At 42.4% G+C, this 25,441-nt stretch overlaps 1 protein-coding gene across 1 annotated transcript in view; it reads left to right on the plus strand.

Moving 5' to 3' along the window:
- Positions 1-25,441, plus strand: part of PPP1R42 (protein phosphatase 1 regulatory subunit 42) — a 541,010-nt gene that overhangs the window by 445,929 nt on the left and 69,640 nt on the right. The window contains exon 10 of the mRNA XM_078687204.1: positions 19,534-19,690. Coding sequence (XP_078543330.1) covers positions 19,534-19,690 — 157 coding nt within the window. The remainder of the gene's footprint in view (positions 1-19,533; positions 19,691-25,441) is intronic.

Here is a 25,441-nt window from a genome sequence, read left to right on the forward strand (position 1 = left end):
TGGAATGCGTGGTCGATGTAACTATGGGAGTGCAGCCATGAGAGGAGGGTAAGGCAGTAGAGAGTAAGCCGGCTGTGTGTATGCGGCTATGGGAATTAGGAGACACGGGGGGGCAGCGTGCTGTAGGTCCTTAAGAGCTTGTGCGGAGTATGAGATGGAACGGCCGGCACGGTTTGCCCTTAGGCTTGGACGGGCGCAGACGGGCTTTCCTTTGGTGCGCCATCGGCGCGCCCGCTGCGCTCGTCCGCTGCGCGTCCGAAAGGTGCACATTATTTATAGGTATGGGAGGGCGGCGGCGGGGGGGCGTGGCCTCAAAAGGGGGCGTGGCCTGCGGCCTCGCCGAGCTGGCGACTGAAAGACTTTGTTGTCTCTGGGGGCCTCGGCAGCGCTAGGACCACTGCGTGGCGCTGAAGCAGGAGCTGAGTGTATGACACGTGCAGGCAAGTGATAACAAAATAAATCATAAAGTTAAAAGCAAGTTTTTTTAAAAAACGCTCTCGGCTTCCGCCTCAAGAGCTCTATTCAATCCTAATGCCTGGCGCTTGTAATCAGTGTCTCTATATAGGGCGGCGGCGGGGGAGGGGGCGTGGCCTCAAAAGGGGGCGTGGCCTGCGGCCTCGCCGAGCTGGCGACTGAAAGACTTTGTTGTCTCTGGGGGCCTCGGCAGCGCTAGGACCACTGTGTGGCGCTGAAGCAGGAGCAGAGTGTATGACACGTGCAGGCAAGTGATAACAAAATAAATCATAAAGTTAAAAGCAAGTTTTTTAAAAAAACGCTCTCGGCTTCCGCCTCAAGAGCTCTATTCAATCCTAATGCCCGGCGCTTGTAATCAGCGTCTCTATATAGGGCGGCGGCGGGGGGCGTGGCCTCAAAAGGGGGCGTGGCCTGCGGCCTCGCCGAGCTGGCGACTGAAAGACTTTGTTGTCTCTGGAGGGCTTCGGCAGCGCTAGGACCACTGCGTGGCGCTGAAGCAGGAGCAGAGTGTATGACACGTGCAGGCAAGTGATAACAAAATAAATCATAAAGTTAAAAGCAAGTTTTTTTTAAAAACGCTCTGGGCTTCCGCCTCAAGAGCTCTATTCAATCCTAATAGACCCCTAAGTTGCAATTTCGATGGTATTTTATTTTATAGTACATGAATGTTTCTAGTCAGCAACCAACAGTTATTAGTTGTAAATCAGATGGTATTTTATTATATAGCACTTGAATATTTATAGACAGCAACCACCAGTTATTAGTTGTAATTCAGATGGTATTTTATTTTATAGCACTTGAATGTTTATAATCCGCAACCAACAGTTATTAGTTGCAATTTCTATTGTATTTTATTGTATAGTACATGAATGTTTATAGTCAGCAACCAACAGTTCTCTTCCAGGGGATACTCATCAATAGTCATAAGCAGTGAATTATCCTCGCCCACGTGCAGGATCCCGGAGCAAATAGCAATATTTATATATATACATATATATACATACATATATGTACATACATATACAGTTGTATGTCCAGATGATAAATTGTATAGAATTTACAACCCCATACACCTAAATATGTATGTATAGCTACATATATGTACATATGCAGCCCCATCAAAAAGACTAAAACTAATAGGGCAAACAGCCAAAAATTACGTCAGTTTTACATGTATAATAATAAGTCTCTCAAGACTGCTTGTAGTAGATAGTATACACTGTAAAGGTTTCATACAAGAATCCTTTATATACCAAAACAAGGAAGGATAGATAATTGCAGGCAGTTTGGCCCATAGGCTGCATAAAAATAACTGCCTTAGTACAGAAAAGACAACTGGCACCCTGCCTTTAAGGCTTACAAGAATCTGACACTTTGCCTTTAAGAACCTCAGAGAGCACTCTGCTCCCAGCATGCCCCACAGGTGACAGTTAGATCAGTTCTTTTTTCCGGCTCCTGTGAGGATCTAGGTGCTTGAGCTCAACAGTTTTTGGACTTTTCTGTCAGGAATTGTCATTTTTCTTGGATTTTTGCGATTTCTCCTTTACTGGCAAAGGTTTTTCAACCTTTTCTGACAGATTTTCTTCATATTTTCTGTCAAAATGCCGGCTCTTTTTCGCAAATGTCCAGCCTGTGGGAAGAAGATGGCCATTTCAGATCCACATTCAGTGTGTATCGCCTGTCTTCCTTCTAGTCACAAGATAGACTCTTGCTATCATTATAAGAAGTTTTCTGCGAGAACTTTACGTGATAGAGAGTGGATTCGTCTTCAAGCTGTGATGGAGAGAGGAGCAGCCCGGTTGGAAAGTGGCCTTGCGACGCAAGAGCCCTCCTCTCATCAGGAACATCGACGCCAGCATCATTCTGCCTCTTCTACATCGAGAAAACGGTAGATTCCAGACTGTTCGCCTTCAACATCTTTACCGCCGTCGAAGAGAGGGTCTACACAGTCTCCGACGTCGAGACGGCGTGAGTCTCCGTCGTCGAGGACGGCTTCGACGTCGAAGCGTACTACCTCGGGCTCGAGGTATATTCAGGATGTGGGTCAGTCGACGTCTAAACACCCATCGCCGTCTAGACACCCATCGACGTCGGGACATTCTCCGTCGCCTCACCATAGGTCGACGTCGAGAAGTTTGCCAATGGCGAAGACATCTCGAGATCAGTTGACGTCGAGAGCGTCGAAGTCGACATCGAGGAGGCGAGAACACTCGCCGTGGAGATCACCACGACGTCATAGAAGGTTGACGTCGAGGTCCCCTTTGAAGAAGACGAGGTCGCCGCCGAGGGCAATGGGGTCCTTAACTCTTTCCATTCATTGCCCCACGTCGGGGAGAAGCAAGGTTCCACGTCGAAGGAGGTGCATTAGTCGACGTCGAGGGAAAAAGAGCCTGCTGCTGCCTCAGAGGAGGTTGGAGCAGCATCTCGTTCACTGTCAAGGTCCTCATCGTCGCCAGGACTGCATATTGTCCAGGTTTTCCCGGAGGACTCTCTGGATGTTGGCGTCGAGCCTCGACGTACACAGTCTAAGGCTCTCAGTAGCCCGGGTTTGGACTATTCCCGTACCTACTCTCCCTCTCGCCTGTCACGATCTCCATCACGTGCTGAGGCCCCATGGAGAATGCCACATAGATCAGGATCTCCAATAGTGGTTTCTTCCAGGAGAAGAAGTCCGCGCAGATCGCACTCTCCACGTACTCATCATGTACGCTCAAGGGACAGGTCTCACTCCTATCATTCTTCATCAAAGAGAAGGCGACAGAGATCTCCCACATGGTCTTCTTCGATCAGGACCTCTATGAGAGTTTATTCTCCAACTTTCACGTCTACACCTCCATCAAGAGTGTCTCCCATTGATGATCTCACCACCTTCAATGAGGTTCTTTGTAGAGGAGCAAGTAAGTTGAACATTAGTATAACTGTTCCTACTGTTTCCTCTTCGGTGATCTTTGAGACCCTCCATCACCGTTCTACAGTCAGGCCTCTGCTTCCTCTTGTCTCTGGCATTATCGAACTTGCTACTCAGACTTTTCTGAAGCCAGCAATGTGGGTTCTGTGCCCATCCGGATAGCGAAGAAGTACAAGGCTCCTGATCAAGATCTGTTATTTCTTTCTGATCCTCCTCCTGATTCTATCATTTTTGGAGAGGCTAGGAAGACTCACTCTTCTACGTCTTCCTCCTCGGTACCTCCAGATAGAGATAGCAAGCTGATGGACTCTATAGGGAGAAAGATGTGTAACACCTCAGCATCTTTCATGAAGGTGCCAGTGCCTCCACTCTGCTGGGGAGGTATGATAGATTCTTGTGGGATTCTCTGGGCCGTTTTGCAGACAAACTTCCTAAAGAAGATCAGCAAGATTTTCGTGAAATACTACAAGAGGGAGGTCTTGTAGCGAATCAGATTATTAGTGCCTCTGCTGACTCCGCTGATCTGGCTGCACACGGGTACTCTCATGGTATCTGTTCAAGGCGTTCTGCATGGCACCGGTTAATTGGCCTTAAGCCTGAGGTACAGCGGAAGATCACTAATTTACCATTCAATGAGTCTTCTCTCTTCGGTTCCCATGCAGTTGATGAAATGGCGAAGAGGAAAGCGGAAGTGGACACAGTGAAAGCTGTAGAGCTGGAGAAGAAGAAGGAATTTCGTAGACGTTTTCGCTCCTACGATAGACGCCCATTCCAACAAAGGGGTCAAACTTCTCAGTGGTCATCGCAAGGCCACCAGCAGCAGCTGAGGTCTCATTTCCACCAAAGAAGACCAGGGAGAGGGAATAAAAAGCAGCAGACCCCTACCTCAAAGCAACCATTGAAGCAATGAGGGGGTGCTTCCTCTGAACACGTTCTCCACTCCAGTAGGAGGAAGTATCGCTGGTCATCTGGAGGAGTGGAAACATATAGCCAATGACGAATGGGTGTTAAATATTGTTGAGAATGGTTACCTGCTACGTTTCAAGAGCCCACCACCATCGGTTCCTCCGAAAGGAGGAATCCACCTGTGTCTTCCTGTTTTACAAGAGAAAGTAAAAAATCTTCTCCTAAAGAAAGCCATAGAGTATGTTCCGGTTCATCAGAGGCGCCAGAGGATATACTCTTGTTAATTCCTGGTCGAAAAAAGAGGACCTTCAGCAGAGTACAGACCAATTCTGGACTAACGCATCTTGAACGGAGATATCCGCAAGGAAAAGTTTTGGATGCTTGCTCTGCACCAGATCTTCCCTCCTCTATGTCAAGGAGACTGGATATGCTCCAGAGATCTGCAGGACGCTTATTTTCACATTCCAGTGTCCAGGAAACATCTGAAGTTTGTCCTCTTTCAAATTACTCTGCGTCACTATCAGTTCCGAGTTCTACCATTCGGACTCAAGTCAGCCCCACTGACTTTTTTCAAAGTGCATGGCAGTGGTGGCGGCTTTTCTTCGCAGGCAAAGAATATTCATTTATCCATATCTGGATGACTGGCTTCTGAAGAGTTCCACCCATCCCTTCTTCAGTCTCATCTCTCCTACAGCCTCCAACTACTGAACAAGCTGGGCCTGCGAGTCAATTTCAAAAAATCAATTCTCAACCCGACTCAGAACATTCACTACCTTGGATCGTCGCTAGACACCATGGAGGCAAGCGTGTGTCCTTAAGCGGAGAGATTTTCATCAATCAAGATAAAATGCCAGCATCTCCTATAGTCTCTCTACCCGACGGTAAGACAAGTGTCCTCTCTCCTGGGGTCCATGGCTTCCTGCATCTACATAGTCCACAATGCCCGATTGCACATGCGTCCCCTGCAACAGGCTCTGGAGGACCAGTGGGTGCAAGCGTCAGGCAGTTGGGAGGATCGTATTACTCTTCCCCAGTCTGCCAAGGACTCCATCAGGTGGTGGACAAAGAGATCCAATCTGATGAGAGGTGTTCTCTTCCATCAAGAGACTCCGACTCAGACCATAAATACAGACGCCTCCCTACAGGGTTGAGGTGCTCACATGGATCACCTTCAAGTGAAGGGTCTATGGTCGGAAACAGAGAGGGGATATCATATCAACTTACTGGAGTTGACGGCCGTTCAGCTAGCCCTCAAGTTGTTCTTCCCATCTCTTCAGTCCAACGCTCTCTTGATTCAGACAGACAACACCACGATGATGTTTTATTTGAACAAGCAGGGAGGAACCAGATCCAGAATTCTATCTCAGGAGGCACAAGCAATCTGGAAGTGGTTACTGGCAAGACATCTTATTATCATGGCAGTCCATGTGCCGGGCGTTCAAAACGTCCAGGCGGACTTCCTCAGCAGAGAGTTCTTAGAAGCGCACGACTGGGTGCTAAACGGCGAGGTAGCTCAAGATATCTTTCGAAGATGGGGCACTCCGGACATAGACTTGTTCGCAGACTCGACAAACGCCAAATGTCCCGTCTATGCATCCAGGTTTCACCAACCAGGTTCAAGCAGGAATGCTCTGTTGATAAGATGGTCTCAGAGCTTACTCTACGCTTTTCTTCCGCTACCTCTTATTCCAGCAGTGATCACCAAGTTCTACAAGACCAACTCCAGGATGATTCTGATCGCTCGGGACTGGCCGCGCCAGTGGTGGTACCCGGACCTTCTACAGCTTTCTGAGGTCCCACACCGGAGGTTGCCTTGCCGTTCGGACCTGCTGTCCAAGAGCCAGGGGCGAGTGTTTCACCCCAACCTCTCTTCGCTCAGGCTGACAGCATGGCTCTTGAAGTCTTGCAATATGGACACTTAGACTTGCCAGCTGACTGTATGAACATCCTTAAGGAAGCTAAGAGGCCTTCTACCAGGGCTTCTTACGCTTTCAAGTGGAAACGCTTCTACATATGGTGCTTGAATAATGGTCATGTCCCTGTTAAAGGACAGGAACAGGTCATTCTGCCGTATCTTTTATATCTGGCTAAGTCAGGCTTGAAGTTCACATCTATTAAGATACACTTAGCCGCAATTACGGCATATAGGAAGTCTCCTATGCAGGGTTCTTTTTTCAAGATTTCGGTGGTGTAAGATTTTCTCGAAGGTCTGAAAAAGGATATCCACCTGTACGAGCACCTTCTCCTCCGTGGGAGCTCAATGTGGTTCTTACTAAACTGATGGGTGCACCTTTTGAACCAATACACAAGTCGTCACTGCAGCACTTGTCTTGAAAAGTGGCCTTCTTGGTGGCTATTACATCTGCACGTAGAGTCAGCGAGTTGCAAGCCTTGTCCTGTAAAGAACCCTACACTGTTTTAAATTCAAATAGGGTGGTTCTTAGAACTCATCCTAGTTTCCTGCCAAAGGTGGTTTCAGATTTCCACATTAATCACGGCATTACTTTACCTACATTTTTCGCTAACCCTTCTACTCCCCCTGAAAGGGCATTACATTCCTTAGATCTTAAAAGAGTGTTAAAATTATATCTAGACAAGACGAAAGATATAAGAAAGACAGACAGACTATTTGTAAATTATGGTCTTATTAACACAGGTCTAGTGGCATCAAAGAGATCCATTTCAAGATGGATAGTCTCCTGAATTTCCTTGGCCTATCAGTTGGCCAATAAGTCTCTTCAGGGAAGGCCTAAAGCACATTCAACCAGAGGAAAGGCCACTACTACAGCCCTCCTCAGGAACATTCCCATAGCAGAAATCTGCAAAGCAACTACATGGCGGTCTGTTCATACTTTCTCTCGCCATTACTGCTTGGATTCAGATGCTCAGGCAGATGCTCAAGTAGGTCGGGCATCCATGAGGAATTTGTTTGGTTGATGGTCGGTTTTTCAAAGATGTTATTGTCTTTTTAGTACTAGTGCTGAAATGCTCGTCCGCTAAGTGTGGGGTATGGGCTTGCTATTCTATTCACTGCTTATGACTATTGATGAGTATTCCCTGGAAGAGAAGGATAAATTACTTACCTGTAATCCTAGTTCTCTTCCAGGGGTAAACTCATCAAAGTCATAAGCATCCCTCCCGCCTCCTCGGACGAGCAATGCGAGTGCTAGTTGTTAATAAGTTGACAACGCCTTTACAAAAAAGAACTGATCTAACTGACCTAACTGTCACCTGTGGGGCATGCTGGGAGCAGAGTGCTCTCTGAGGTTCTTAAAGGCAAAGTGCTCAGATTCTTGTAAGCCTTAAAGGCGAGGTGCCAGTTCTCTTTTCTGTATTAAGACAGTTATTTTTATGCAGCCTATGGGCCAAACTGCCTACAATTTTTTTATCCTTCCTTGTTTTGGTAAATAAAGGATTCTTGTATGAAACCTTTACAGTGTATAGTCTCTATTACAAGCAGTCTTGAGAGACTTATTATTATATATGTAAAACTGATGTAATTTGTGACTGTTTGCCCTATTTGTTTTTGTCTTGTTGATGGGCTTCATGTTCATATATGTAGCTATACATACATATTTAAGTGTATGGGGTTGTACATTCTATACAATGTATCATCTAGGCATACACCTGTATATGTATGTACATATATGTATATATATATCTGTAAATATATATATATATATATATATATATATATATATATATATATATATATATATATATATATATATATATATATTGCTATTTGCTCCGGGATCCCGCACATGGGCGGGGATAATTCACTGCTTATGACTTTGATGAGTATACCCCTGGAAGAGAACTAGGATTACAGGTGAGTAACTTATCCTTATTAGTTGTAATTCAGATGGTATTTTATTTTATAGCACTTGAATGAGCTTATGGGCTGTTAACTTGAACAACAACAAAATGGCCATAATGTTACCTGGCACAGCACTTACAGTGTGTTTTTGTTTTTCCTTAGAATAAAATTGGACTGCCACTTTTTTTAGTGAGTCAGTGGCAAACCGTATTAGGTAGATCATTCTTCTGTGACAGAAATATGTGTCAGCTGTACATCGAGTGTTTCTAACAAGCACACATATTTTTTTGATAGGTACAAATGGGATTTAGTTAGACTAAAACTGATGGATTTAAATCTTCAGTTAGTTGATACCATTAGTGCGCAGATAGTGGCATTCTATTCCATTGCTTTTATCTTGTGTGTACCTTTAGAGATAGGAGCCAACAGTATGCAGTCAGCCTTGATCTTATAACAAAAGCCAGAAACTTGCATGGAGTTGCTTGTTTTTTACATTCAATGGGGACGTGGCTTAGCAGTTTAGATAACGTTGTACATTTAAGGAAAACCCACCTTCGTAACCCCCACTCCATAAAAAAGGATTAGCCAAAAAATAATGGAATACTGTATGAGTGCCCCTTCAGAACTGCTTGTAAGACATTAATATTTTCTTTTATGGTGGGATGATCACTAATATATTGGGGAAACATTAATAAAACCCACTTGCCACAGATGATGACGGTCGCCACAAAGTTGAAAATCACCTTTGTGACAAATAAAGGGCAACCTTAAATAAATAGATATAAGCGTTTATGATAGCTCGGAAATCCTGATAAAATCAAGTAAATCAAATATTACAGTTATTCTAACAAAACGTCAGACAAAAAACCCCGAATTAAAGAAATAATAAACATCCAAGTCATACTTCCAAAAAATGTATCATTGTATAGGGACTGTGGCAAGTATCCGTATGTATAGGTATATTAGGGAAAGAAAACTGATGACTTGAATGTGACCCTATGTATTTACCAGTGGCTGATATTAACAGCCCTGCCAAGCATTTTAAGTTACATTACCGCATTATCGCATGTGACATGATTGTCACGCAAATCAGCGTACTTAAAAGCTGACTGTATAACCGATATTTGTGGTTCGTAGAGTCTAATATTTTTAGTGGAGTAGTGTGGCTCACTGGTTAGAGGCAGCAGGCCTGAGAGCAGAAGTCAGCCTGGGACCAGGGTTCAATTCCCGACGCGGCAGGGTCGTGGACCTTGGTCAGCGGACTTGATAATTCTCGCTTCGGTGCTTACTCTAATCAGGGGTTCCACTCGGCAACTCTGGGCATTAGCTTGCCTAATCTCCACAACGGCCTCACCAATTCCGGGGATTCCTGGCTCCACCTTGGGGACTCCCAGCAAGGGACCATCCCACAGGGAAAGCCAGGACGGGTTCCCCAGAGTTATACAGCGCCGGGACGCCCCGTTGCTGGAGCAGCTGTGCGCTTTACAAGTATACTACATTTACATTTACATTAATTAGGTTACAGAAACACAAAGCAGACGGGGCACAGCAGCCTATGCGAGTTCTGCTATAACGTTTTGATGGTTCATCCTGATTGAACGGTGTTTTGCTTGTATTACCATAGGCTGACCAGCCAACCTCCCCCGGTACTAATTGGTCCTTATAGCACGCACGTGCGTGCAGCCGTACAATGGTATATCACCCGCTCAGCGCAGGATTATTCCTGATAGATGAGTTTGGTGAGAGCGGCATCACTCTTGCGCGAGTGGTTGTGGGGGGAAGGCTGCCCAGCACTAGTAATGTCAGTGCGCATCTCTGAGGTCAATAATTTAATTGAAATAAAATAAAAAGGAAGATCCCCGCCGCCGCGACCGACCGAATCCCACAGACTGCAGTGGCCGCCGCCTGGAACCCAAATCTACTGCTCTGACTCGGTCTGAATCATGCCATGGGGGCTGGCTTTGGATGCGGGAGTCGTTGCGGCCATGAGGCGGACGAAATCGAATTGCAGCTCCACTTGCAAAAAATGTAAGTCAGTGTGCTTAATCCTTGGATAAGAATATAAATTTGATAAAATGAGGGGAAGTGCGGCCTTCAGATGGACGCCAAGGAGCAGGGATCGCAGAGAGGGGCACTTGACCCCCGCTGTATGCACATGGAGGGTCGGTCGCTGGCATACAGATGGTACATCAGTCGTCGTAGGGCAGCATCTCTACACACACTTCATCATTTCGCGGCAATGAAAAGAAGAAGGCACATAAGCCCTTGCTTTCGATCAATGCCATTTGCACGAGGGTCACAACAGGGAGCAGAGTGACAAGGAGCATTTACACACAGGCTCGAAAACCCACTGCACCTTCCTTTCACAAAGAGCAAAGACACGTGGACCCTACCCCTACGAATATCAAGACTAATGCCTAGAGAAGCACCATTCATAGGGGTATCAGAGGTCAGGCTGCGTAGCCTTCGCAGCCCTCCAGTCTTGCAAGTCCAATGCAATAAATCAATATAACCGGGTTCTGGTCTGAAGAAAGGCCAACATGATTTCATGACTTGAAAGTGAGCCCTGAAATTAAGAGATTCGGGAGGGCTGTTATGAAAAGATTACAGATATTTTATTTTTCCACTAATAGTATTCCTTTGTATGAGTCAGGGAGACGCTTGGCTGTAATAAGTATTAATTACTCTATGAGAAGCTTGAGAGATGCTGAGCAGCATGAAAAACTGTCACTACGATTAGAAGTGTGTGGAGAGCAGCAGTTAAGTGAAAGGAAGATGGAGGGTATCGAAGGTGTGAGACCCAACAGTATACTCCCATATGGAAGTCACCCATAGCCTCTCTGACTTCAGATGGGATCCAAGGAGCGTTGGCATTGGTAGAAGGATGCAGACTCCCTTATTGGGGTACAGATCCAAAGAGGGTTCAGCGCAGCAACAAATGCACTACAGTGCACAGGGTCGAGTCATTTAAACAACCCTGCCCCCAGTCCAAATTACACAAATGGAGCAATGTTTGGTAAAAACAGGTTTACGCACCTACGTTGTCACACATGATCGGTGTGCACACCTGTTCTATGCTCACCTGAATGCCCCTTTTGAGGTGACCAGTTTCCACATGGTATTGCAGACTCATCCCCACAGGCCACCCAGGCCTTCTCCCGGATCGGTGGTAATGTACCCACCTCCTTTTGCACATTTACTGGCCTTAGTGACGATCACTGAACTCGTGTCACCTAATATCCCACGCCCGTCGATGTGTCTGTCACATTCCAATGGCACCAGACAGGTTTCCTGCCCCCAGCAAGTTTTGGGCAACAACACAAAATTTCAAGAGAACTCTGGTGACTAACGGATGTGCTGGGGATCGATTGAGTTTTCTCTAGTGAAAGTTTTGACCTAAAAGTAGCGCAGAGGGTTAATATGCCTGCTGCAAAGCACGTGCACCATGCAGATCACAGAAATGCATATAATGTAAATAGTTCAGTGGGTTACTGCTTTTGTCTGAGAGATCCATTTATTAGTTGCAATTTATAAATTAAAATCTTAATATTGAACAGTGAACTATTAACCCTCATCAGAGAGCTGTGTGGAAACTCCAAGGTATAGGTTAGATTTGATTTCTCTCACAGTTTTTCATTATCCTAATAATGCAAAAATGGTTCATTTGAGTAGAAATCAATTCTTATTAGTAAAGACAACCCCCAGCCACAATGGTACATTTCATTTTAAATTCTGAGTTTGCACACACAATCAAGCACTCAAACTATACCCAGTATGAATGCCCTATGACTCCTTTCCTACACCTCTTATGTAACATTTGCTATACACTGATTTATACACTTGGGATTCATTGTTTCTGTGTGATGTAAAGTGCTCTGACACACTACAGTGGTAAGAGTAGCGCTATAAAACAAAACAAAAGCATGTAAGAGAGTGGTAATGGAGACTTGAAGGTCACTGTTAAAGGGTGGTAAATCGCACTCGTTTAAATTGCTTGATTTTGCTCGCACGAAAGTGTCACTCATAGTTGTTGAAATGTCACTCATAATTACACCGAAATTATGGAAATGTCACACATAGCACTCTAAAACCTTGGCAGCTATGTATTAATTGTAGCATTACATCCATCACTTTTTTCTGAGACCCCCAGAATGTATGCCTAGACCTGGCCGTCATGCGTACTTTATAATTGGATTCAAGCTGCAACTCACTGCTGAGAGCCAGATAGACTGAACTGGTTATTAGTTGCTTATGTTCCCGTCTAAAGGGCACCAGGCCTCGCAGTTCGGCCTGGACTGTTATTGACAGCCCATCGCGAGGACATGCCATTATTGGGGCAGTGTTGCGGATATCATAATTGGGGCAACTACCGAAATTCAAAAATAGCGTATACAAAATGATTGTTGATACCTTATCTGAGATGACCAAATTGAGAGAGAAATTACAAAATCATCTTAGAATCAAAGATGAATTAATACTAATCTCCTTGAAAGTCTTGAGAACGAAGGTTTTCTTCAAAACACATGTTGGCTGTAGTTGTCTGCTGAACTTTTGAATAAAACATTGGGAATACAGTGAATCTGTAAACAAGGATTATTAACCTACACACCACTGGAATAATGAAATATGACTTTTGTTTTGGCCTGATATAATTAATGAGTTGATGGACCTTCCATTGAATTAAAATAATTACCACTATACCAGTAGGTAATGGTATTGGAGGAACAGGCGCAGGACTGCACGTTCCTATACTGCACATTTTTCTAAAGTGATTTCTATGTGGTTGGTCTCTGTCTTTATTGGCATATTGAGCAACAAATCAATGCAGCGCAAATAATTACTAGTGACTGAGATTAATTCAATCCCTTTCTAAATCATTCCCTCAGTAATTTTTCTATTTTTCCAAGAAAGACATCCTAAAAGTGACATATGCACAGACTTGGATTCCACACCCCCTGTGCCGTTGAACTCAAACTGCACCTCACTGATGAGGCCCAAATTGGTTGAAATTGGTCTTGGGCTGAACATACCATAACTGGCAATTCAGGTTGTATTGTTCATATTGGTGCGTGGCCAAGACTGATTTGCATATGACTGGTCTCTTACTGGAGTGACATAGTGAGCAAAAGAAGAATGGGCAGGAATGCTGCTCCAAGTAAACATCAGTGGCTAATTCAGCCATCGCAACCATGACTTTATTGTTTTTCTATCGGAAATAAATACATCAGAGCAGTCCTTAAATGGATATCCTATCCATAAGCCATTCTAATGGTTACCTAGGGACATATTTATCAGCCAACGTGAACATCTTTAAAAATAAATAGAAAACAGTCCCTTAGGGCTATAAATCCTAACGCTTCTAAAATTACTTTTTTCAGGTTGACACACTGTGGTGGGTATCGTTAGGACAAATGAGAAGTGTCTATTGCATGTTAGCATTCTGATGTATGAACAAAAAATGTCTCTAACTCCTCTTTCTCCTCAGAACAGTTTTATATGAAAACAACACATGCCTCATAACTGTTTTTACTATGTGATACTAACAGTGCCAGCCCTTCTAAAGAACACGCATGTTCCACCATTCATTCTTTTATAAATTCACTCCCGTTAGCTGGCTCCTCTCAGTCAGTTTATTTGGTTGGGATACAACCTTACATTATTGTCACTTAAATGGTATCATGATGCTTCACCTGTAATCAGAGAGCCCACCTCACAACACCCCATTAATAAAATGTCTGGCCCTGCTGAATTTCAAGTCGATAATTCAGGCATCTGGGTTCCTTCTCATGAGGTAACATGTGGTGGATGACGGGTAGGTATCTAAATCGAAACTCTACCCTGGGACCTCCTTGAATGAAGCCTCTTCAGGAGACCTGGTGTGTGGTCACTTCCAGTCCTTAGCTAAAATCCCAATTGTTGTTGTCTCACACGCAGTTTCAGTTAGCTCTAGCCTCAACATTCTTTGATGTTATGGCAGGCTCTCTGCTTCTTTAGCTAAATGACGCAGGGAGAGGCTGGTATCATATTTCTGGGACACTCTTAAGGGATGAAGAAATGTGGCTAATTATTTTTGGTCGCTGTGCGAATGCAGAAGAACCTAGGTTCCTTTTTAGGTTTCGCCTGCGCTGTGCTTGTGAAATCTATTGTATTTAATATAAATCTTAAAAGGGGCTTACATCCCACCCTTACTTTTCATTGGATGGTGTGCTTGCCACTTACTTTTCCTCTGTTTCTATTGGCTGTAGCATACTATTTCCTGTTGTTCCTCTTATCAGTGTCCCGTGTCCAAAGTACTGTTTTCATGCGCTTTTGTGGAGCTTTTGTTTTCGGTTTTGCCTGCACCGCGCTAAGAAGGCTTACTTGGTTACTCAAAGGTTTTTGTTCGCAGTCCGATCCGGTGTCTTTCATTTCTCTTGTTTATGTTTCACTCCACGCTATAACTTTCATTTGTTCCACGAGGCTTGGAATGCATCGTTCTCCTACCTCGCTTTCAGCCCTAAGCCCCACCCCCGGTACTCACAAGCAATTGGCCATATGTAGCAAAGTATCATGACACAATCTGAATTTATGAGTATATATATGTATATGTATATATATATATATATATATATATATATATATATATATATATATATATATATATATATATATATATATATATATATCCCACAGAGCAAAAAACAGTCGCCTTACCCCAGCCTCCAAATGACGGCGTTCCACGGTGGAATGGTGAGTCCCTTCACATAAACTAACGCTGTCTCTTCTTTGAACAAAGCAGCATGCCGTGGACACACATCGTTGCAAGCAGTATCTATTCAGGCTTCGACACGTTTCGAGGCCAGCAGCCCCTTGCATGGTGATAAGTGGACCTTGAGGTGGATGAGACTTTTCCAAGTGTGTTTCTTAAGAGTCAACCCTTCTGTCTTTTTCAATCGATTCGGTCTTGCAGCCAAACATGCCCAAATGCCAGAGGCACAGTTCCCGGAGGGCGGGATTGAAAGCGGAAGAAATTGCGCGCACGGCTAAGAGGGCTATGTCTTTGTCATGTGACTGTTAGTAGTATCCTGTGACGGATGCTTGATAAGGGCGGTCACCCTGGCTTGGACCTACAGCGCTTTGCAAACATGGTGAGAATGAAGTCCTCAAACGGGCAGTGCTGCTTATGCTAACCATGCATTCTTTTTCGGGCAGACACCCTTGCCTAGCCCCTTGGTTTCACTACAGCCATTGAGACCGGGTAGATAAAATGTGCCCAAAACCATGGCGTGTGCTTTCATTAGAAAGCAGTCCAGCAAATTCTAATCTCACATCCACACCCCCAGGCCCCTCTTTCCACCCCAGTAGTGGGCCCAGAAGCAGCAACTGCACCCAATGATGCACCGAAAAGGCCCTGAAAGCAAAGCCTGCCAAATCAGTACCACCATCCACAGTACTCTCAGCTATCCAAGCACTAGCAGCCACGCTCAGCTCCGCCAATGCACATCAACTTCACCTGCAGGACCTGCTGCCATTCAAACTGAGGGCCCCCGTACGGCTCTTGCCATGGATTTCAACTCTGGCATGCAGCCGTCGCCTCTCCGCCAGCACTGGCACCCACAAACAGCCCTGAAAACACTTCATCCATGCTGACCTGCAGCAAGATCTGCCCCTCTACTACGGGTAACCCCAAAGCGCTCTCCCAATGCACCTCTGTAATGCTCTTTCTCTTGCCCTATTTCTCTCCCTTGCTCTATCCACCCTCTCTGTCTGTGTCTCTCTCCCTCTCTTGCCAAGGACAGGTACAATAATATACATATAGTTTGCACATTAGTTGAAAACCTGGTTATAGTATCCAGCAGTGCCTCATTCACGAAAATGTAAATTTTTATTTTGAACAAAAAAAAGAAATTATTTATTAATCACATACTCGAAACCTAATGCATTTACCAATGCCTGTTGACAATGCATTCACAAAGTGAATTGCATTCCAAATGTAGAACTAGATTTCCACTTATAGAATTCATTTACCAAGTAAAATGTACTAATTTCGAACTAAAGGTCAATGTAAACTGAACCGTTAGATGGAGAAAAGATTAATTTGATCAGAATAACTAATTTTAAGGAGCGTGTAAATGGATTACAGCTGTGAAGATGACTTTAGGTATTTTTTGGGAAAGAAGGCTTAAAATTCCAAACCCAGCTCTTCACACACCATTTTGCTTTTCCTAATGCCTAACAGTTTGAATTTTAGTAACTTCCCATCAACACTTTGGAAGAGATAAATTGACAGGCAGAATTATTTTTTAAGAGTCATTTTGTAGGCTGATCCCCGATGGGGGTTGTAGGAGTCCACATCTACGCAGGGAGTGAAGGGAGGCGCTCTGGGAGACTTAGAAGGAAAATAATTGGGTGTCTGCCAGTTTCAGAAGTACATCTGAGGCTCTCAGTCTGGGGATCAATTTAAATACCACGTCACCGATTGACGTTTTGTATTGTGTGTTTTTCTAAGTTTTATCTTTTCTTCTGCTTTTAAAACCATCAAAAGGTATTTAATTAAAGAATTGGCTTTTGAGATATGGCCTGTCTCTTGGCTGATTCACAGCCAGCTCCTGTATTTAACGATGGGTTGTCAGGCATAACAATGATGAAACAAAAGATGAGTATGCATGGAATGCGTCAACACAGAAAGTGTCCTTGCTGTGTATACATGTAGGTCACTATTCCTGTTTGTAGCGCTTTCTTGGAAATTGGATTGACGTGAGCAGAATGTGACTGGCAGAACTACAATGCTGCAATGCAATATTTATGAGGACTGTTGCTGACCTTTTCCAGTTAGTGGCGCATTCTTTAAAAGTGTCATGTTATTTTACGCATTTTTATGTCACAGCTTTTGGCTATTCCTTGGCCTCTTGGTGTTTTAAGTTCTAGGGCAGACTGCTGTAAGTGAATATGGGTTAACTAGAAGGCGGGTTAATGCCTTCGTGGGCATTGACTGTGTCCTGGGTAATCCTTGTGAGTCATCTGAGGGTGTGTGGTAGCATGTTGTTTCAGGTCCTGCAACCTTTCTCCTAATCTGGGCCATTATGTACAATGTCAAAGTCACTCGTATCCCATGCCCACTATTCCTGCCCTACTGTCATCAGGGTTATTGTCTTGGTCCCATGGTGCACGAGCTACGGATCCAACCCTCTGTCCTGTGGGCATGAGCTGTAGTACTAGACCCCTTCTGAAACAACACCCTTTCTCGGATGGAGGAGAAAGAGGAGGGAGGAACTAGAGAACTGGCATTTGTACTCTTCATTTTCATAGGAGCTTGAGCTATTCATTAAGGCGGTGACATCAGAGGTTGAGTGAAAAGCCCTCTCCAAAGTGCTTAAGATTAGACTCTGACACTCAGTAATCCTGAGCCAACTTTGCCTAGGCTGCTAATTCTCTAGTGCTGACCCTAGCTTACTGAGGTCCAAGTTGTCTGCGTTCAATCGATGTTGTGGCTGCAGTATGGGTGCGCAGGAGACACGTTGTGGGTTCAGGATGCAGAACTCCTCCCCTTTCAGTCCTGGATTACTGTGTTAATAGTGCACAATGCAGTTGCAGAAATTTACTTAGCTCAAGGTCTACGCCTTCCCCAACACACAGCCATACACGGGAGTATACAATTTACTTAGTGTCAGTGCACCTCCCCATTGATGAGGCTCTCCAAGACCTTCTCACAGTTATTATTATTTAAGGTTTTATAGAGCGCATAGTAACCCGTAAGCATCCCAGCGCTAAGATCAAGACACTCAGGAGGATATCGTCAGGGTGGAGATCATGGGAAAAGGTGAGTTTTCAGCGATTTTCTGAACCGAAGGTGATCTGGATCCATCCTAAGATTGGGGGGGAGGGCATTCCACAGGCTGGCCGCGTTCACCGAAAAACGCCGTCCGTGCGTGCCTTCTTCACTCTGACAGTAGTGATAAGGTGTTTGTGGTCAGAGCGAAGGGATCTTGCGGCTTTATAGGGCCTAATAAATTTCTTGAGGATGGGGGGGCCTTTGTCCTGCAGGAGTTTATGGGACAGGCAGAGAGCCTTGAATTTGACTCGCTCTCTCACTGGGAGCCAGTGGAGATACTTCAGAGCTGGTCTGGCCGAAGATCTGGCCGGAGTGTTGGTAAGGATCCGTGCCGCGGCGTTCTGGATCCTTTGCAGTTTATTGAAGGTTGCTTCGGGGGCCCCCAGGTATATGGCATTGCTATAATCCAGCCTTGAGAGGATGAGGCCATGGATGAGCAGTTTCTGGGAGACGGGAGGGAGCAGGGGCAGAATTTTCCTGACAGATTTAAGCAGCCCGAAACAGATCCCAGTGGTTTTTATGGCCTGGGTCTTAAAGGACAGATCTTTTTCTAACCAGATTCCCAGGCTTTTGATCTCAGCCTTGGGGACTGGAGGTTCGCCCAAACAAGGGGGCCAGATGTTAGGGGGAAGGGAAGTCCCCTTTTGGCCAAGGATTAGGATATCTGTCTTCGATCCGTTGAGCTTCAACGACGAACAGTTCATTCATCCCTGAATTTCTGAGAGACAGCTATGGAGGTTAGATGGTTCCTGGTTGGGGTGTGAGAATGACACCACTAGTGGTCTGTGTCCTGTCCATGAAGCTCCTGGTAGGTATCCGTGGCATAACTTTGTTTGGGTTTAAGTCTCTTAACTAGAACTCTGGAGCGTGTTATTGAAAAGGTCTGTTGCTGGACTATTCCTTTTTGCCACACAATCTTCCAAGTGGTCAAACATGCTGCTGTTCTTGGCTGTTTTTGTCTGGACCCTGACCCGCCATCTTGTCCATTCCCTTGTCCTTTACCCTTTTCCCTCTTTTCCCCTTGACGATCCTCTGATTTGCCTTTTCTCCATACCCTTGTATCCCTCCCACCCTCCCTTGGTGCTGTGACTACTGACCCCCTTAATGGAACTCTGCTCTCCTAGTTATTGTTTTTTTTGTTTGTTTTTTTGGACCTTGACCTGAGAAATTCTACTATTTGTATATACATGTATTAAGAGATAACTCTAACCACTAGTATATGTAGTAGACCTGTACGCTCTACCATTCCTATGTGACTCTTAGAGTTTATCCATTTCTATCTCTTCCTTGAGTGACGTTACAACTTGTACATTTGCAATTTTTTCTGTTTGTAACTCTTCCTTGTGTGACTCTACAACTTGTATATTTGCAATTTTTTCTGCTTGTATCTCTTCCTTGTGTGACTTTACCACTTGTACATTTGCAATTTTTTTCTGTTTGCATCTTTTGTGTAACTCATATAATCCTAAATCCTTATGTATCGCAACTGGTTCTTATGTAAAGCGCTCTGACACCTTCGGATAATGTTTGCGCTATATAAAATCGCATTAAATAAATAAATTACTGACAGCAGGTGTTGATAAATTGTGACTCACTGTTCTTTGTGCACTGCAGATGACTTTGAAACAGCCAGCGGCCTACTGCCTGCCCACTATGAACACACAAACATCGAGAAACCAAAGTATGTCATGTTTTCGAAGAACAGAGGTTGTCCTAGAAGAATGCAGAGAGCACATGAAAAAAGGCACATCAATGTTACTGAAGATATACGGTAAGGTTCCTCAGAGTTTATCAGTATTGTGAGGATGCGTCTAGAAATATTAAATCATATTTATCACGTTGCTTTTCCGGGAAAGTTTTCAAATCTGTATTCGAATCCTGCCGGGCACAAAAGGTATTGGCTATGTCCAGACATGAAAAGTGAATCTTCACTTCAGTGAGGAGAACCCCATCTGAGGTTCAGTGGCGGCTGGTATTTGAAGGCAGTGGATGTTGCAGGTCGCGGGGTGGGGCGTAGGGGCAGGAGGGAATGAAATGTAGAAATGTAAACAAAAAAAATCCACACATACCTGTCTGCTGCTGCCGTCCGCCGTTGCTTCTTCCTCTCGGTCCTCTTCCCCACTTCCAGGGCAGAAAGCCGGATGCACCCGGCTCTCAGCCTCCCAATAGCCAATCCCAATGCTGCCATGCAGCGTTGTGATTGGTCTGAGCGCTGTGGATCGGCGCTCAGCCAGAGAATGTGAGGCTGGGCATGTTCTCCACTCAGGATATAATGCAGCCTGAATGGAGAACATTCATGCGCACTTTAGGGAGTGCAAACCACTCCTCCCCTTCCCTGCTCTGTCAGCAGAGCAGCCCACCCGTCCCACCCACAAAGCTGCAGGAACAAGGAAAAAATACATTCATAATAACTTATAGTTATTATCATTGGTACACAGTCAAAATATCGAGTTGTAAATATCGACCTACCAAAATATCGTGTTTGAAATTTCAAAGGTCATGAATATCGATGTCAAGAATATCGTTGGACAGAATATCGATCCTAAGGTAAGTAATATCGAATTTATTTATATCGATGTAAGTAATATCGAAGTTAGTAATATTGATAGCATATATATCGATGTAACTAATTTCGATGTCACTAATATCGATGTAACTAATATCGATGTCACTAATATCGATATTAGTATTATTGTTATGTTTTTTATTATGTATGTGTTATATGTATTTGTTAAGTATTTAAATTAATTTATATTATATGTGTATTTTTTTTATATATTAATAAATTAATTTTTAAGTAAATTATATGTTTTAGTACCGGAGCGGGTTGTGAGTTTATAGGGGATTAGGGTGGGAAGTAATTTAATTGTAAATAATTAATTATATATTTATGTGTAATTAATTTTTATTTTAATTATTAATTGGCAATTAATTATTTTAATTGATAAATTAATTATTTAATTGGTATTTAATGTGAATTTTTATTAAATGTTATGTTTTAGTACCGGAGCGGGTTGTGGGTTTATAGGGGAATAGGGTGGGAAGTAATTTAATTGTAAATAATTAATGATTTATTTATGTGTAAATAATTTTTAATTTAATTATTAATTGGCAATTAATTGATCAATTAATTATTTAATTGGTAATTAATGTTAATTTTTATTTAATGTAATTTTTTAGTATCAGAGCAGGTTGTGGGTTTATAGGGGAATAGGGTGGGAAGTGATTTTATTGTAATTAATTAATTAATTTTATGTAAAAATAAATTAGTAATTATTCATTAATTGGCAATTAATTATTGTAATTGATAAATTAATTTATTAATTGGTAATTAATGTTAATTTTTATTAAATGTTATGTTTTAGTACCAGAGTGGGTTGTGGGTTTATAGGGGAATAGGGTGGGAAGTAATTTAATTGTAAATAATTAATTTATTTGATGTATAATGTATTTTGTAATTATTTATTAATTGGAAATTAATTATTTTAATTGATAAATTAATTATTTAATTGGTAATTATTGTTAATTTTTATTAAATGTGAGGTTTTAGTATTGGAGCGTGTTGTTTTATAGGGGTATTGGGTGGGAAGTAATTTAATTGTAAATATTTAATTATTTAAACAATTTTTTTACTGATAATTAATGTATTAATTAATTATTAAATGGCAAATAATTATTTTTAAACATAATAAATGTATTTAATTGGGAATTAATATTTTTAAATCGTAATTATTTTTAATAACTAGAAAAAATCATTAATTAATTGGTAAACCTTTTTACAAATTTTTTATATGTTGTATATTGTTTCTTAAATTTTATTTGTAAATTAAATTTATTTTTTATTTTTATGATAAATAGTTATTTTTATTTTTTTCATTATTTGGTGAGTAATATTTAATTATTATTATTTAATGATGTTTGTTAATTTATTGTCAATTCGTTTTTTTAAATTTCATTGGTTTTATTAATTAGTAATTGTATTTTATTGATGTTGATGTATTTAAAAATTATTTATACATTATTTCAAATATAAGAATAATTTATAAGTATGTTAAAATAAAATTCTACGCTATTAAACGCTTTCCCTGGTGTTGCACCCTCTGGAGTAGGAATAGTAATTTTTACCCACCCGCTATCCAACGTTTTCCCTACTGTTGCACTCTCTGGAGTGTAAATAGTAATTTTTCCCCCTACCCTATCCAAATGTTTCCCTACTGTTGCACTCTTTGGAGTTGGAATAGTAATTTTACCCCTATGCTATCCAACGCTTTCCCTATTGTTGCACTCACTAGAGTGGGAATAGTAATTTTTACCCACCCGCTATCCAACGCTTTCCCTACAGTTGCACCCACTGGAGTGGGAATAGTAATTTTTCACCACTTGCTATCCAACGTTTTCCCTACTTTTGCACTCACTGGAGTGGGAATAGTAATTTTTACCCATCCGCTATCCAACGCTTTCCCTACTGTTGCACTCTTTGGAGTGGGAATAGTAATTTTTACCCACCCGCTATCCAACGCTTTCCCTACTGTTGCACTCTCTGGAGTGGGAATAGTAATTTTTCCCCCTACGCTATCCAACTCTTTCCCTACTGTTCCACTCTTTTGAGTTGGAATAGTAATTTTACCCCTACACTATCTAACTCTTTCCCCACTGTTGCACCCTCTGGAGTTGGAATAGTAATTTTTACCCGTACGCTATCCAACGCTTTCCCTACTGTTGCACTCTCTGGAGTGGGAATAGTAATTTTTACCCACCCGCTATCCAACGCTTTCCCTACTGTTGCACTCACTGGAGTGGGAATAGTAATTTTTACCCACCCGCTATCCAACGCTTTCCCTATTGTTGCACTCTCTGGAGTGGGAATAGTAATTTTTCACCCTACGCTATCCAACTGTTTCCCTACTGTTGCACTCTTTGGAGTTGAAATAGTAATTTTACCCCTATGCTATCCAAAGATTTCCCTACTGTTGCACCCTCTGGAGTTGGAATAGTAATTTTTACCCGTACGCTATCCAACGCTTTCCCTATTGTTGCACTCACTGGAGTGGGAATAGTAAGTTTTTACCCACCCGCTATCCAACGCTTTCCCTACTGTTGCAATCTCTGGAGTGGGAATAGTAATTTTTCCCCCTACGCCATCCAACGCTTTCCCTACTATTGCAGTTACTGGAGTGGGAATAGTAATTTTTACCCACCTGCTATCCAACGCTTTCCCTACTGTTGCACCCTTTGGAGTTTGAATAATAATTTTTACCCTTACGCTATCCAATATTATTTATATTTATTTATGTATTTAATATGTTACATAATGTATTTAATTAATTTTTTTAATATTGAAAGTATATTTAATTGTTGTTATTTATTAAATATAATTATTATTTATGTTATTATTTTATGCGTGTTGTATTTTTAATTTATAGTATTTGTTAATATTTTTAAATCATTTAATAAATATATATATATATCTTAATTAAGTATATATTATATATTGTACGTTTAATTTTAATTAAATGTTTAATATTAAATATGTATTATTTATTCATTTTAAACATTATAATACATTTTTAAATAAGTTTAAATTATATATAAGTATTATTTATTTAATTTTTTTTTTTTTTTTTTACTTGGATAAAAACGATATTTTTAATTACGATATTTTTAACATCGATATTTTATTTTCGATATTTTTGTACTTACCATGTTGTAGATAGGGTGTCGATATACTTGCCTTCGATATTCCAGCGCCGATATTTTGTCTGTCGATATTTGCATTCTCGATATTCTGTCATAGATTCATTATCATTTTATTTTTCCTTTAGTGACACTGCTTAAAAGCAGCGGCCGACGCTCCACTGCCTTAGTGGAGAAGCCGCTACTGCTGAGGTTGCTTGTATCTTGAACAGAGATGACATGACCTTAGGTGCGAGCAGCTGCTTTTAGTGGGGAAACGGCCACTACAACGCGGCCGTTTCCACGAATACCTTAACCACGCATGCATTACAACGCATGCGTGGTTACTATGAAAGCCTTTACCATGCATACCTTTACTACGAGGTACGTAGTATAGGCATGTGTGGTAAAGAGTTAAAAAAAAAGGGGGCTAGGGGGGGTCCCCCCCAAAAAAAACTCACCAGAAGAAACGTCGAGATGTGCAGGAAAACTGCGTCGTTTAAGAGGAAACGGAAAGGAACTTCCGCTTCCTCTTAACGACGTCCGACGTCACCACGGACGAAATCAAGGAAAAGATTATGCGTAAAAAAAAATTCCGTGGTAAAGGCATGCGTTGCAACGGAATGCGTTGTAAGAACATACAACCCTTTTAGTGCAGGGTTGGCTAACTGCATAAGATTCATCCTATCTCGCAATGGCATAGCTAAGAACAAAATGGTGGAAGCCATTTCAATGGTGTACCTACAACAGTTTACAAGCTGAAGCTTATCATTACATACATACAAGATAGATGTTATCCCTCAGAAGGGTAGGTAGTATCCTTAATTGCATTACAGGAATATTATATTCTGGTTAGAATTACATTTGAACTCAAGGCTCAAATGCTTAATACTAGGCATATAACTTTAAAGCAAAACAATACAATATGTCCTAGATGAATAAATCATAAAATAAGTAGTAGCACATCAACATTTTGCCTTCCTTTTTGTTATTCGTCTGGCAGCAACAAGATGGCTGTCTTTTGGCCTTTATAATTCCTTTAATGCATGCATTTAAACAATTGTGCTTCCACCTCCTTCCCTGCACGCTCTAATTTGTGTTCTGTTTTGCAAGCCCTGTGTGTTTTCTAAGATCGAAGTTGTCCTTGGGCCTCTGCCTCACTGTTACTCTGTTTTTCCTATGTGGCACTGTCTCTGCAGCATCGCCAGGTAATGCGCAGTCCTTGTTTCGAGCATCATCCAGATGCATTTTTTAATATTTTCTGGACTTTGCACTTGTGCCCCTCCTTTTTTGTTTCATATTTCCAGTTTGGCAGGGTAAAGTGCTGCATTTCCCTCATGTAACTTTTCTCCCAATTAGCATGCTTTATCATCTACCTAGACGACGTTTTCATCATGGTTAAGTCCCACCAGGAGTCTCTCGACAGTACCAAGTTCATGGTTTTGTCCTCCCGTGGTTGGGGTTTGCGGTTCATTTAAAAAGATTGCCATTATTCCATCTCTGAAGCTTCAGTGTCTGAATATTTTCATTAGCAACGGCTTGTAACAGTTGAGTCTTCTCCTTCCCAAACTGGCCAACGTAAAGAAAGCACATTGTCTATCCCTCAAAGCTTCTTCCTTTTCTCTCAGAGAACTACCTCTGATTCAGCTTCCTCTCTTCCTGAATTTAGGCCCTTTTTCTGGGCCCTCTCCACTATTTAGGCTTCCGGCATCACTAGGTATCTTACCTTTCCATGGTTTTTCCAGCACTAAGTATCTCTCCATGGAAGAGTAAAACCGGGTAGAGACTTTTTTGTGGTTGCCCCCTATCCACAACTGGAATGGTAGAGTGATGTGAAACTTCTTCAGAT

This window comes from Lissotriton helveticus, chromosome 4_1 (genome assembly GCF_964261635.1).
Source record: "Lissotriton helveticus chromosome 4_1, aLisHel1.1, whole genome shotgun sequence".
In the NCBI taxonomy this organism is placed as follows: Eukaryota; Metazoa; Chordata; class Amphibia; order Caudata; family Salamandridae; genus Lissotriton; species Lissotriton helveticus.